Source organism: Quercus robur, chromosome 7 (assembly GCF_932294415.1).
Source record: "Quercus robur chromosome 7, dhQueRobu3.1, whole genome shotgun sequence".
In the NCBI taxonomy this organism is placed as follows: Eukaryota; Viridiplantae; Streptophyta; class Magnoliopsida; order Fagales; family Fagaceae; genus Quercus; species Quercus robur.
The window spans coordinates 4,716,233-4,730,943 of NC_065540.1; the positions used below are offsets into that span (position 1 = coordinate 4,716,233).

General features: G+C 34.9%; 1 protein-coding gene and 1 pseudogene across 3 annotated transcripts in view; both read left to right on the forward strand.

The window, feature by feature from the left end:
* Nucleotides 1–295: 295 nt before the first annotated feature.
* LOC126691855 (phenylalanine ammonia-lyase) overlaps nt 296–14,711 on the forward strand; it is a 36,423-nt gene continuing 22,007 nt past the window's right edge. The window contains exons 1-2 of one of the 3 annotated variants that reach the window (XM_050387092.1): nt 312–832; nt 2,039–4,049. In XM_050387092.1, the coding sequence (XP_050243049.1) occupies nt 450–832; nt 2,039–3,788 (2,133 nt within the window). In that variant the 5' untranslated portion in view covers nt 312–449 and the 3' untranslated portion in view covers nt 3,789–4,049. Of the gene's footprint in view, nt 833–2,038; nt 4,050–14,711 lie in introns of those variants that run through there. The other 2 variants (XM_050387094.1, XM_050387093.1) reach the window with 2 other exon arrangements.
* Nucleotides 4,452–10,212, forward strand: LOC126693775 (sugar transporter ERD6-like 5; annotated as a pseudogene).

Consider the following 14,711-nt stretch of genomic DNA (forward strand, 5'->3'; position numbering starts at 1 on the left):
AGTGGTGCCACGTTTCGAGTTCTCAACCGTGGGATAGAAAAAACAATCCTCTGATCAGAATTAAGACTTTCAACCAACCCCCATGGGTCCCTCACGGAGCCACCACCTTTGTTGTATTCTTTTACTTAAAGAGCTTACCTACCAAAAACCTCTGCCTCGTCACTGAATAAGAGTGGTTTGGTATGATAGTTTTAGCAAGCTTACATATTTTTTTACATATTTTTTTGTCTACATGTGTTATTAAAAAATACAAACAACGTTATTTTAATAACGTGTTACCAACGTTATGTTGGCTATTTAAGCCTCACAACCCTTCTTCACAAACCAGGAAATCCTTACAAACCTGCCTAAGCTAGTGAGCAAGATTTCCTATACTTTTCATTCAAACCCCAAAAACTCAGTTTTTTTCTTGCCATTATTTCTCTCTTTCAATTGGGTCATTCGTCGACATGGGAACCAATGTTAACAAAAGCAGTGATGAGGGGGGTCTTTGCATTAGCCATGACTCGCTGAGTTGGGGTGTGGCTGCTGAGTCACTCAAAGGGTCTCATTTAGACGAGGTGAAGCGCATGGTGGCCGAGTTCAGGAAGCCATTGGTGAAGCTCGGAGGTGAGACCTTGACGATATCACAGGTGGCTGCGATAGCCATGAGGGAGTCACGAGTCGAGGTGGAGCTTTCCGAGTCAAAAAGGGCTGGCGTGAAGGCCAGCAGTGACTGGGTTATGGAGAGCATGGAGTCGGGTAAAGATAGCTATGGTGTCACTACTGGGTTTGGTGCTACTTCTCATAGGCGAACCAAGCAAGGTGGAGCTCTTCAGACCGAGTTGATAAGGTGAGCTATAACTTTTATGTACACCTTTTTCTTTAGTTTTACGTTAGCTTGAAACTTTCGGTGGCTGAGTTGACTCGGTCGAACTGAGTCGGTGCAGTATTTGTGAGTTGACACGGGAGAGCGGTGGTGTCAGGAAAAGTAATTTCAAATATATATATATATATATATTATAGAATTTCTCCTTATATAAGAGGCTATATTAATTGAATTAATTAATTACAAAAATTAAATAATATAAATAATAATGTTATTTGTATATAAATATATAAAATATACAAGCAAATGATATAAAAAAAACTAATTAATATATTAATTATTTTTATTAACTCAAAAATGCTAATTTTTTTTTTCAAAAATATTTAAGAGTAACTGAAAATGTAAATTGATGTTAAGACTTGAAAATAAAAGAGCTTTTAAGACTAATTGAAAATGAAATAGACCGTGTCATAACAAATAATTTTGATTTATATATATATATATATTTTAATTTCTCTAAATTTTTATTTCTGCTACACTTTTGAGTCAGGAATGTTTGATATTCTTGATCACCTAACCTAATCAGAAACTCCATGTTTCTTTTTGGGGTAAATTGTTGAGCTCTTATTTGGCACAAAAGCGGTTGAGGGTTTGGTTAGACTTTTAAATGTGTTATGATAGTTTTTAATTAATTAACCATATCATAGTTGTTGGAGTGATATCAAACTATTCAAACCCTATCATTATGGTGAAGAAATTAATAATTAATTTAACCATATTTTATGGAGGGCAATCATCACATCATGGTTAATTTTTTTCCTTTATACCCATTCTCTCAAAATAAATTTAAGTGTTTTCAAAAACATAAATATTATTCATCTAGATTTTCCTCCAATTTTTTTTTTACTAAAAGGATAGAATTTCCTCCAATTTTAGAAGGATTTCTTCCACACCTTTATTAATTCCAATTACCCCTAAAATTTGAACTCATAATTTTTTAATTTTTAAAATCTAAACTCACCTTCTTGGCCAACCTGAATATATTTTAGGTGCTAGAGACATTTGAACAAAAGTGTTCTGTTTATTTTGTTTCATTAAAATCCATGTCATTTAATTTTAATAATCACCCCCATCTATTTTAATACCATAGTGAGTATTTTTTTGTTTCAAAATTTATGAAACGATCATTTTATCATGTCTAATCTAAAATGATGAATGTTGTCGTTGCAGATTTTTGAACGCTGGAATATTTGGCAATGGAACAGAGACATGCCACACATTGTCTCACTCAGCAACAAGAGCTGCAATGCTAGTGAGGATCAACACCCTTCTCCAAGGATACTCAGGCATTAGATTTGAAGTCTTGGAGGCCATCACCAAGTTCCTCAACCAAAACATCACTCCTGTCTTGCCACTTCGCGGTACAATCACTGCTTCTGGTGATCTTGTCCCTCTATCCTACATTGCTGGACTGCTAACTGGCCGCCCCAATTCTAAAGCCGTTGGACCCTCTGGTGAATCCCTTGATGCTGCTCAAGCCTTCCAACTAGCTGGTATCAATTCCGGGTTCTTTGAGTTACAGCCAAAAGAAGGCCTTGCTCTTGTGAATGGCACAGCTGTTGGTTCTGGCTTGGCTTCTATGGTTCTTTTCGAGGCCAACCTTCTAACTCTTCTGTCAGAAATCTTATCAGCAATTTTCGCAGAAGTAATGCAGGGAAAGCCTGAATTTACCGACCATTTGACACACAAATTGAAGCACCATCCTGGCCAAATTGAAGCTGCAGCTATTATGGAGCACATTTTAGATGGAAGCGCTTATGTGAAAGAATCTGAGAGGTTACATGAAATAGATCCCCTGCAGAAGCCAAAACAAGATCGCTATGCTCTCAGAACTTCTCCTCAATGGCTTGGCCCACAGATTGAAGTTATCAGATACTCAACCAAATCGATTGAAAGGGAGATTAACTCGGTAAATGATAACCCTTTGATTGATGTTTCTAGGAACAAGGCCTTGCATGGTGGTAACTTCCAAGGGACCCCAATTGGTGTCTCAATGGACAACACACGTTTGGCTATTGCAGCCATAGGAAAACTCATGTTTGCACAATTTTCTGAGCTTGTCAATGATTATTACAACAATGGGTTGCCATCAAATCTTTATGGTAGTAGGGATCCAAGTTTGGATTATAGTTTCAAGGGGGCTGAAATTGCCATGGCGGCCTATTGTTCTGAACTTCAATATCTGGCAAATCCAGTTACTAGCCATGTCCAAAGTGCTGAGCAGCACAATCAAGATGTGAACTCATTGGGATTGATCTCTTCAAGGAAAACAGAAGAAGCTGTTGATATTTTGAAGCTCATGTCTTCCACATTTTTGATAGCACTATGCCAAGCAATTGATTTGAGGCATTTGGAGGAAAATTTGAAGACCGCTGTCAAGAATACTGTAAGCAAAGTGGCTAAGAGAGTTCTAGCAACTGGTGATAATGGAGAGCTTCACCCATCCAGATTCTGTGAGAAGGATTTGCTCAACGTTGTTGATCGGGAATACGTATTTGCCTATGTTGATGACCCCTGCAGTGCTACCTATCCATTGATGCAAAAACTGAGGCAAGTACTTGTTGAACACGCATTGAGAAATGGCAATCTTGAGAAGAATGAAAGCACATCTATCTTTCAAAAGATTGTAGCTTTCGAGGAAGAAGTGAAGTCCGTCCTGCCAAAAGAGGTAGAGAGTGCAAGAGTTGCGTTTGAGAGTGGAAATCCAGCAATTGCAAACAGGATTAAGGAATGCAGATCATATCCGTTGTACAGGTTTGTGAGGGAAGAGTTAGGGACTGAATTGCTGACTGGGGAAAAGACCAGGTCTTCTGGTGAGGATTTTGACAAGGTGTTCACAGCTATGTCTCAGGGAAAGCTCATTGATCCAATGTTGGATTGCCTCAAGGAATGGAATGGTGCTCCTCTTCCAATCAACTAAACTATTTTGATATGTATGAATATTGTTTCTCTAATCCCCATGCTGCTGTATCTCCTGCTAAGATATAATAATTGAAAAGAGCAAAAAGCCTTCGTTAGCTAAACAAAGATTGTGAATTGAAAAGTAGTCATGTGGACTGCATCAAATGCTGAAAGAATCCATTTACACTTTGATCAGTATCACAGATTACTACTTTTTGGAGTCGTTTAGGAATGACCCTCTTGTCAATATAGCAGCAGTAATAAAACATTTTCTTTCCCATTTTTGACTTCTTTTTAAATGGCACTGGAGGTCACTAAGGTTTAGCTGCAATATTGACTCAACCAAAATGAAATTTTGCTGATTTACTTGAAGTTGTGTTGAACTCTACAAACTTTGGAGCTAAGAGAGGTGAGCTCACTCACTCTTTCATGCCATGCTTGACATAATTGACAACATGACTGAAACCCATCATCCACATTGCCCAAATTTTATGCCATTTTCATTTTGAGACTCTAGGATATATTGCCACTTTCTAGTTTTGACACTGTACGACTCCAACCTGATTATTAATCCATCGTTATTGACCAATTTGACTCTCCTTGGAAGAATTGGTCTTTTATGACATTTTGTACAATTGTACCCATTTAATTTGTATAAAGAATTTGGGCTAATCATAACTTCATGGAAGATAATAGCTATGTTGCTGGGCTTCAACCAAATGTGGTCCACAAGATGAAATTGGTAGCTCCTCGACCATTATTCATGCTCAGTTGAAAAACCGGCAGTGATTGATGATAGGATATCAACTCCTTGACATATCATGGTTCTTTAAATTTCTAGTTGCTACTTACATTAACAAAAGGGGTTTCATTCCGTTGTCAGATGTGAAATTAAACAAGTTTAATGATATTTTGTTTAGATTACAGCATATAGAATTCTCATGTTTTTATATGGAGAAGCTAGTTCTTAATGTAAAAAATTATACATATTTTAGCTAGACTTGCTGTTGAACGACAAAGGACAGTGGTCAAGGGACCCATTTCCATGTGGTTTGGGGATGAAGGTCGAATCCAAAAATGGGATGGGTGGCGCTTGAAAAAACAAAACCATGTCCCCGACCCCTTGCCCACTAGTGCTTTCGTGGAGTTGGGGTACAACTATGGTATTGTAGCAAAGATATTCCCCGCTTATTCTCCATCTATTTAATGTTTTTTTTTTTTTGGCACCAAATCATTAAAAAAAAAATACTACTTTTTTTTTTTTAATTTCTTTTAATGATTTGGTGAAATAAGTAAAATTACATTTTACCTCCTAATCTATGAGAATAGACTGCTCACTAATAATTTAGGAAGCATGGCTGTTCACAAAACCGCACAACTACACCCAAACCGACCAAAACCACTTGCAAAATGAAGTAAACACATCACACCACAAATCATAATGAACCGCATTGCATTGTGTGGTACGAAGTATGGTTTTATGATATCTTCTCAAAAAAAAGAGGTATGGTTTTATGATAAGAAAACCACAAAAAATCGCACCGCACTTCACCCATATATATATATTTATTTTATATTAAATATACATAACAATTTAATATTATATGAAGTAAGTGGCCAGTCTAGTGTTAGTGCATTCTAATTTCATGTTAAAATGACTCCGTTTTGATTAAATACAAAATCAAAAGTTCAAAACATCATTCACTTCTCCATCTCATACTCATACTCTCACAAAATCAAAAGTTTAATATATATATATATATATATATATATTGTGTATATAATATGTTTGTAGTACTTTTAGTTTACTGTCAATTTGTCATGAAATATTTTTTGTTTTGTATATATTTGTGTTACTTTTTTTTATAACATAAGTTATATTTTGTAAAAAAAATTACTGTCAAATTGTCATAATTATTAATAGTAAATTAAAAATTGCTCATGACTTCTTAAAAAATAAACCATCTCAAAACCGACCAAATTGCACCTTGCCACACATGTGACCACCAAATTGAGGTGTAGTGCGGTTATGGTTTTGGTTAAACCACATCGCAAAATGTAGTACTTAAAATGGCCCAAAACCACACCAAATCGCACCACGAATACCCTATACTGTTGAGATAGGCACAAACAATACGATTACTAGAAATTTGTTATGTGTAGAAAAGCTCTTCGGAAACCACATCAACCAAGGTTATGCCTATGAAGCCAGAAAATTTTGAGGAGGACAAAATTTCAAGAGCAACTTGTAATTGTGAATGACCCAAATATTCATCATAATATGATTCAAGGTCATGTCAAATATAGCAAGTTTATTAACCATAAGGTAACTCATGCAAGTGACAAACATCTGTGGCTCTAGGAATTTCAAAGATTGCTCTTGGTCATTTGTCTTTTCTTAATTGGTATGGCATATAAAAAAAGGTATTGGGACAAAATAGAGCTATTGAAAAAGATTTTTCCCATATAGCCATTGACACATTAGAGCTGCCAAGTAGGAATTTAACTATATAGCATTAAAAAAACCCAAACAAAGCTTCTTTCTTTAGCTTAACAGGTCGACCGTCAATCTTTTGCATTAGCGCTTTCTTCCTAGAATAATTCACAACGTTAAAAGACAAATAGAGAATACAATGATATTTGGTAGGAAATTTTTCAATAAAAATTTCTGAGGTGCTAATAAACAGAGAATACAGGTAGGAGTACATACGGATAATAAATAATAATAATAATAAAAGCTCCTTGATGTGCTTTGTTGGAGACAAAGTTTCAAGGGTTGGCGTCGGCAAAGCCTTCCCCTATAGAATCCCCAAGACTCTCAAAGAAGCTCATAATCTGATTTTTTTTTTTTTTTTTTTTCTTTTCAAAAATTGAATGAGAAAGAGAAGAGCATAACATTTGGATTTTTAGAGAAGGAGAGATAGAGAGATTTATGAACCTGGTGAAATCGATGAAAAGCGTGGAGAGCACCTCGGTGGTATATTTGAAACCCTTTGAAGCCATTTATTCAAGGTTAAGGGTAAGACCAAATGTATGTCAAATACCGTAAGAGTGGAGACTGATTTGTAGAATAGAAAGAGCTGAAAAGCCATAGGTTTGTGTAATTGAGGAATGGTTTAGGTATGCTAAGAGACATCAAGAGGAGAGAGTTGTGGACTGGAGAGACTAATGAGGGAGTTTGGAATATTGTAGATAGAAAGGCTCTCTCTTTATACATATTGATTGATTGATTGATTGATTGTAGATAGAGAGGCTCTCTCTTTATTCTCCACGTAACCCTTACACCAATTTAGCCAGATACAAAGGTTATAGATTTTTTTTTTTTTTTGAAAGGGAAAAGATAGATGTAGATGTTGATTTATAAAGAAACACAATTGTGTGCATTAAATTTAAATGGAAATTGTTTCTTAAAAAAAATTATTGGGAATTGAATAGTTAAGAGAGAGAGAGAGAGAGAGAGAGGTGAACTGGTTCAATGGTTTTTGCTGAAGCTATTAAATAACCCGCATCCTTTCAATTTCAAAAAAGATGTTAAAATTCCATTTTTCAAGAGGTGATATGGAAGGTCAAATGCAAAAGTTGCTCTAATAGAACACCATATGACATAACCTCATGCCCTCTCTCTCTCTCTCTCACACACACACACACACACACACACACACACATATATATATATATATTGATTGATTGATATTGATATTGATTAATGTGATACTTCACTACTTATAACAAACCACACCATTCACAAGTGACTATTCTAACAAAAGGTGCTCTCAAGATAATGCACTTGAAAAAAAAAGAAAAGAGTTAAAGTTTTCCTAACCATTTGCCATTTGCATTATTCTTTTTAGCCAAGTAGATGTGATTTGACATACATGTCTAAATGCTATAAAGTGGCAAAGTAAATTTAAGAATTGATTGACATGCTTATATGATTTTTTTTTTTAATAGGCAAAAATTGGTTGAAAGAAAGAGTGTGAAGTTGCTCTACAGCACCTTAGGGGGCAAAACACTGATATCTCTCAAGAAACTGCTGAGATTAGAGTAACTTCTGGACTATAGACATCAATGAGAAAATAACTCTTTGTTTCCATTTTAACCAGCAAAATTACATCCTTCAACACAGTCTTGAATTTTTCCCAAAAATTTTGCTTAAAAACAAGTATTGACATGTTTTTGAATAATTTTACAGGAGTACACGAAAACCCTTCAACGGCTTTCTAAAGCTAGTATTCTTGACTTATTCCAATGGAAATATGCTCATTCATGATGGGAATACGTACGAAATTCCCAAATCTATGAGATGTAAAAATAGAAAAAAAAAATATACGCCAAAGAAAAATAATTGCACACAAGACAATATTAACGTGATTCGGCAATTTGCCTATGTCCACAAAGTTGTAGGAATTTCACTATTCTTAGGGAAAAATAAAGAGTGCGGTAGTACAGTTTTCTCCCTCAAAACAACATCAAACCCTAATCTCCAAAACAATAGTTTTTATATCCTGCGCACAAGATTCACAATGGGCTACAAAAACGGGCCAATTTTTTTTTTTCCCGAGGGCGTTGCCCCCGAGACCCCCAAGAACGCTATGGCTTGGGTCTATCGGCCCAGGCCTCTATTCCATGGACTAAGCTTCAGAAAATTTCCCATTAAAAAACTATAACAATATTATTTGGGGTTAGGTCATAATCCGGATCAAACACAACTAGACTCCACAAAGCCTAACAATTCACTCATTGTAAGCTTTTCTATTATAATCTTGGTTGCATGTTTCATTCTTTAGAAAGATTTGATCTTTTAGTTGCTAACATAAAAGTAGGTTAGGTTGGACTTGTCCTGATGGTACTACAACAATTTGGAGGAGTCAATGGAATAGCATTTTATGCAAGTGCTATATTCATATCAGCTTGTCAAAAAAGGATTTTCTTTTTTCTTTTTATTATTTTTCCCCTTATTTAATGCTACCTATAGTTAACAAGTAATGGAAGTTGAATAGAGGAATACTTTGTCACTGACAGGGTTTTCAAGTAATACTGGGACCATAGCAATGGTCATTGTTTAGGTTCTTGAGTCTCTTGTGTAATCCAACTTTTGCCTTTGCTTAATTCTTTTTAAGTGATTAAGATGATTTTTTACAGATTCCATTGACGGCATTGGGGATAATTTTGATAGATAAATCTAGACAACGACCACTTCAATTGGTAAGAAGGCTGAGACATCTCTATTGTGTGATGGAATTGAATGAAAATAAGTTTGAATCCCACTATCTTCACAGGTTTCTACAGCAGGAACATGCTTAAGTTGCTTGCTTATGGGATTGTCATTCTTCTTGCAGGTCTTTTCTTGAGAAAAATCTATTTCTCTTGAAATCTAGTTTCATCCGTTTATTTGATATTTCTTAAAAGAATAAAGCTTCAATTGCGCAGGATCTTCAATCATGGATTGAGACCACGCCAATTTTAGCACTTGTTGGTGTACTGGTGTCGAAATTATCACAAGGACAGTTTTTTGTTCTTATAATATAACCAAAGGAAGAACAGTCCATGAAAAGTTTTAATTTTGCTTTTTTCTCCAACTTTTGTCATTTTCTCCATGGTCTTCGAATATTGAGTGTGGTAGTCCTATTAATTTTAAAGATAATTAAACTAAAGCCATTTACTACCATTACCTTTGGTTGTATTTAACCAGTTAGTAGCAATCTGGAAATACTTCTTGCTGCTTTGGAAGCATGAGTATTTGTAGAAGGTCTTGCATAAAGTTGTGCATCTTTATGATTTGATTTTAGTTATCTATTACAGTTCTCAATCTATATTAATGGTGCAATTGGCTTGAGGGTCACAATTCCAACCTTATACCCTTGTTGATGTTAACTGTTGATTTAAGCCAAATTCTTGGTGTTTAAAGATTGTTTAAGTTGAATTTATCTGTTTGGTTCTGCAATCAGGTGTACACTGGATCTTTCTCATTAGGCATGGGAGGAATTCCTTGGCTTATAATGTCAGAGGTAGATTTACCTTATCAGACTTAAAACTTCATCTTTTATTGTCAAATAATTTCCATGAAGGTCTATGATTGACTGAATGGAGTGGTTTCTGTCTCAGATATGTCCCATAAACATGAAGGGCACAACAGGTAGCCTTGTGACATTGGTTAGTTGGTTAGGTTCTTGGATTATATCATATGTTTTTAACTTTCTAATGGATAGCAAGTAATGCCAAACCAGTCTTGTCTCTTCATAGAGTTGTTATATTAGATACAAATTGCAATATGATCACCTTAGTTTTAAATTTATGTCTACTGTTTATCAGGAACATTCCTCATATTCTAAAGCATATGTGGCTTAACTGTTCTGTTCATAGCAAAGTTGGTACTTGAGACCAAGGGGCGAACACTAGAAGAAATTCAAGCATCATTGAATCCATTTTCAGCAAAAAGATGAATCTCCTATCCCCATACGATGGTAACAATCTGTGTTTGAATAAGCAACTTAACTTTCAAAACAATTTGTTTGAATAAGCAAATTAACTTTCAAAATGTTAACACCATAAAATTGTGGCACTGAGTGTTAAGAGACTAATTGGTGACTGTTTGTCACATGAAGCAAGGTTCTTAATCCCATCCAAGAATTATTTAGCATTTATTTTCTATAACTGTTATGGGATTGATAGCCATAGCTTGAATATTTATCTTTATTTTCTTTATAGTTTTTCCTTTTTCTATTTAACCTAAATCATTCCCTTATTGTTGGCATTAGCTTCAAATTAAAACACGTTGTTTTAGATTTGGTGAGGATGTTCTGATTGAGTTTAGGGGTAATTGGGTGGTTTAAATTAATTTTGGTTTTCATATGGTTTTTTTTACCCTGATAATATCTTCTTACAATTATTTACAATAATATTTAAAAAAAAAATGAGAATAAAATGTTCACATTTAAAAGCTAGAGAATATGAAAGAGTGGAAATAAAAATGTGGATGCAATAGTCTCATTGCTTTTATGCATCACTTTGTTTGTAGTTCTTGTCTTATGAGTTATGAATTGTGTTCTTGTGTGTTTGAATCAACATAAAAGCAGTTTGTTATTCATAGGAGACAAGTTATGGCTTTTGGGTTATTAGTTTTGTGGTGGGTTTAGGTCATAGGTATGGATTTGGATTTTGGACTTTGGACCATGTGTGGCGGTTTTTGTTGAACGACTTTAACGGCCTTTAAGTAATTGTTTGGATTTGAAATTTTGAAGGGATTAGGTGTGGGTTGGGCCAACTGTGCCTTTGGGTCTTAAACTTTGAAGCAAAAGTTTTCTTTCTTGATGATCATTCATTTTATATATATATATATATATATTTTATGTAAACATGTTGAGCAATGGATTGGGACACATGAAAGATAACTTTAGGATAATTGCTTTTTCAATAAGAAAATATATTTTCTTAAATTCATTTGACTTCTCAATGTAATTTATTATTTTCTTAAAAATCAAGAAATAATCACACAAAAAAAAAAAACTCTTCATTGAAGGGAAACAAAAGAGAAATGTAATGAATGAGAGAAGGAAATACATATGATTAAGTTGTTCGGGAGCCTTTTTTTGGAGCTTGGCCACGTGTTGTCCGCCAGAGGGGTAACCTTGCTTGGCCAGGGTTGTGTTTGGGGAGTTGCATCCGGAACTCAACATTGGGCCACGTGGCCCAATGGCTACTGGCATACTTTTAAGCCTACAAAACCATTAAAGCCAAAGTTTAAGAATTATGATAATGGTTGAATAAATATGTAATATGTGTTTGATATAATAGCTTTGATTAATAGTTGTAACAGTAATTGTAATAAAGTAATATGTATTTAAAGGTGAAGCAATTATGTACTCAATGATGTAAATTTAAAGATATGGAAGTAGGGTCACTTATCTTTGTATGATTTGTAGCTCCAGTTGTATAGCATCAGTAAGTTGATAATATTCTAGCAGAATGACTCCCAGCGGTGGAGAGGCAGTTTGCCCTGATAACTTCAAGATTAAAGAGGAAAAATGGGTGCAACTAGAGGGAGAGAGAGTATGTATAGCTGTGTGTAGAGGCTGATTAAGCTTGCCCCTCTTATCATGCACTTAAATGAGTTTCCCCCTTGACAATACTCTTTTAGTTGTTGTGAAACTATGAATAAGATTACCTTTCATGGGAGGGTTTTTATAAGATGTATTTGTGCTTTCTAAGAGAAGGGCTTCATGTAAGATAGATTTGTGCCTTCCATGAGAAGGGTTTTGATATGAGACTTGGTGCCTTCTAGGAGAAGGGCTTCAGTATTAGAAGTTTATGTCTTCCATAAGAAGGGCTTTTAGTTTTAGCATTTGATATCTCTTGAGAAGTGTGGACATGGTAAAAGATATAGATGTTTCGTGGGATGTAGTAAGTGTAATATGTATGATATATGGAAGTATGAGAGATATGGAGGTTAAAGATAGTAAAAATATGATATTATAACTGCTAGAGAAGTTGTAGAGATTGCTTTCCAAGAGGGAAGATTTTGTAAGAGAAGAGTATGCAGATGTGTTTAGGTATTTGGAGATAGGAGCTGTAAGATAAATGTATTTTCTGAATATGGAGAATGAGAGAATGAGTATAAGACTAATGATGTTATAGTGTGTTTAGCGCTACTGTTAGGATTTTTTGCTGGAGGATGGAATAGAGCTTGTGAAGGACATTTAGGAGCTAAGGGCTGAAGAGTTTAGTTCCTAATTTGGAAACTAAAAACTCAGAAGCTCAAAACTTCATTAAGAGCTTAAGAAGATAATTAGAGGGTGAGAGAATAGAGAAGTTTATGAGAGAGTTGCTCTTCTCTATTGGTGTCCTTTAGTGTGTTGATGAGGGACTATATTTATAGTTGAGTTTTAGGGGGGTTTTTAGCAAATAATCTCAGCCAAAATCTGTCCTAATCAGCAATGAATTTTTAGAAATTTCATCCTAAGATTTGGCTAAAAATGGTATGTTTAGCTTTAAGGTATTTTTGCTGTTTTGGGTAATAGCTGCTAGAGGAAAAAGCAGCAAAAAGGAAAGTATTTTAACTAGAAAAAGATAGTTTCTTTAGTTGGTTTTAATTTTTAGCCAAATGAGGAAAATTAGTAATGTTAAGGTTGTTGGATCAGCTGTTACAGCTATTCTGAAAAGGCTGTCCCAACTGTCAGGAAAAGCTGTCACAGCTATCATAAGACAGCTGTTGCTTGGGGCAGAAGTAGATGAGGTCAAATGTCAGGCTACTGGGATTTGGGCATTAAATGACTGATGATATCACTTTTAGCCAAGTGTCAAGTGCTGAACACACTGACTAGTGTTCTGCTGGAAATGTTTCCTTCTTTGGGTGTATGTGTTTGTGTTTTTGATTCAAGATTCTATTACAACACATTTTTAGTAAGTAATAGAATGATTGGTTGAAAGTTAATGAAGTTTTAGAGATTTAGTCAAGGTCTCATTGTGTTGTGATTTACTCTTGGTGAGCAAGAAGAGCATTTAATGCTCTGCACTAGCGGCTAGCAGAGGAATATTTGGTCTGATTGTGGCAGACAGTAGCTAGGTATTAGAGATATCATGAATATTTTATGTATTTGAAAATTAAAAACAGTCAATCAGATTAGGCTATGTGTTTAAATTGGATTTTAGCTAAAAGTCGTAATATAGTTTATATAGAATAATATCATGAAATTTCTAAATTTGTATAGGAACAGCTATAGGTTGAATGAATAGTTATTTTCTCAACATTTAGATGGTTGGAGTTTTTGAGTGTTTATCATATGATGAATATTAAATTTTAGGAAAAGAACAATGGGAAATTTTATCATTTTAAGTGCTATGTGATAAGAGATGTTTACCATATGTTACCCGTTACACATAAACTCATCAGAGTTTAGGGAGTTGGAGAAGACACGCCAAGCAACATGTTTCTTTTATCAACTTTAAACCCTGGAGCTTTACTGAATATACCTCTTGGCCCTCCAAACCACGACTCCCAAAGTTTCCCCAAGAAGACTCATGAGCTTGGATTATAAGCCAAAGATGAGATGACATACCTTGGGTTTTGTTGTCATTTTGCGTAAATATGGGCTTCTGTTGAAGAAGCCGCTTGCCATGAGTGTAAGAGAGGTAATATAGGCTGTGAGATTCGATTCATTGCTCGATTCATTGCTTAAACCCGATCCATATATTGATGTTGATGATGTCGTGGGGTTATGATACCAATTGATGAAGAGGAAATGTGGCCCATGAATCCGCCTCTTAAAGTAAGGATCTTATGGGCCATGTGAGCCCAATTCATGAGATATAAGCTTATTTTGGGTTTTAAAGAGATTTACCCAAAAAATCAATAATATGTTGACGTGGCGTAGGTTGCCAATGAAGTAATGCCATGTGAGGCGAAAAAAGAGTCTTCAGCATAATTACATAAGTTTATTTAACAAGTTAGAGTACATTACTTTATCTTTTCTTTCTCTTCATTCCAATGCCTCTGAATTTTCACATAAAAGTGTTAATAGGTGGTTCTTTTTCTTTATTCAATGCATCTAAATCTTCACATAATACTGTTAACAAACGATGGAAATGGGAATGGTGATGGCAGTGGCAAAAGCATGAACAGTGATGATGGTTGTAACGCCCTAAAATCATAAGTAATAAAAGTCTATTTAATTTGAATAACCCATAAAAATATTAAATAAAAGAAACCAACAACCTTAAATCTCATCACAAATGTCGGAACTCTAATCCACCAAAACTAAAACATCCTCAAAATAATTCTCTAATACAATGTTTAATGCCATAAAAATAATAATAAAATCCTCAGTTCCACAAAATAGTTCGTAACTGCTGTCTCCCAAGAATCTCTACTCCAATAATCCCTCTAATGTATCTGTAATGGGAAATAAAGGGGGGTGAGATAACTCAATAAGTGGAATTCACTAAT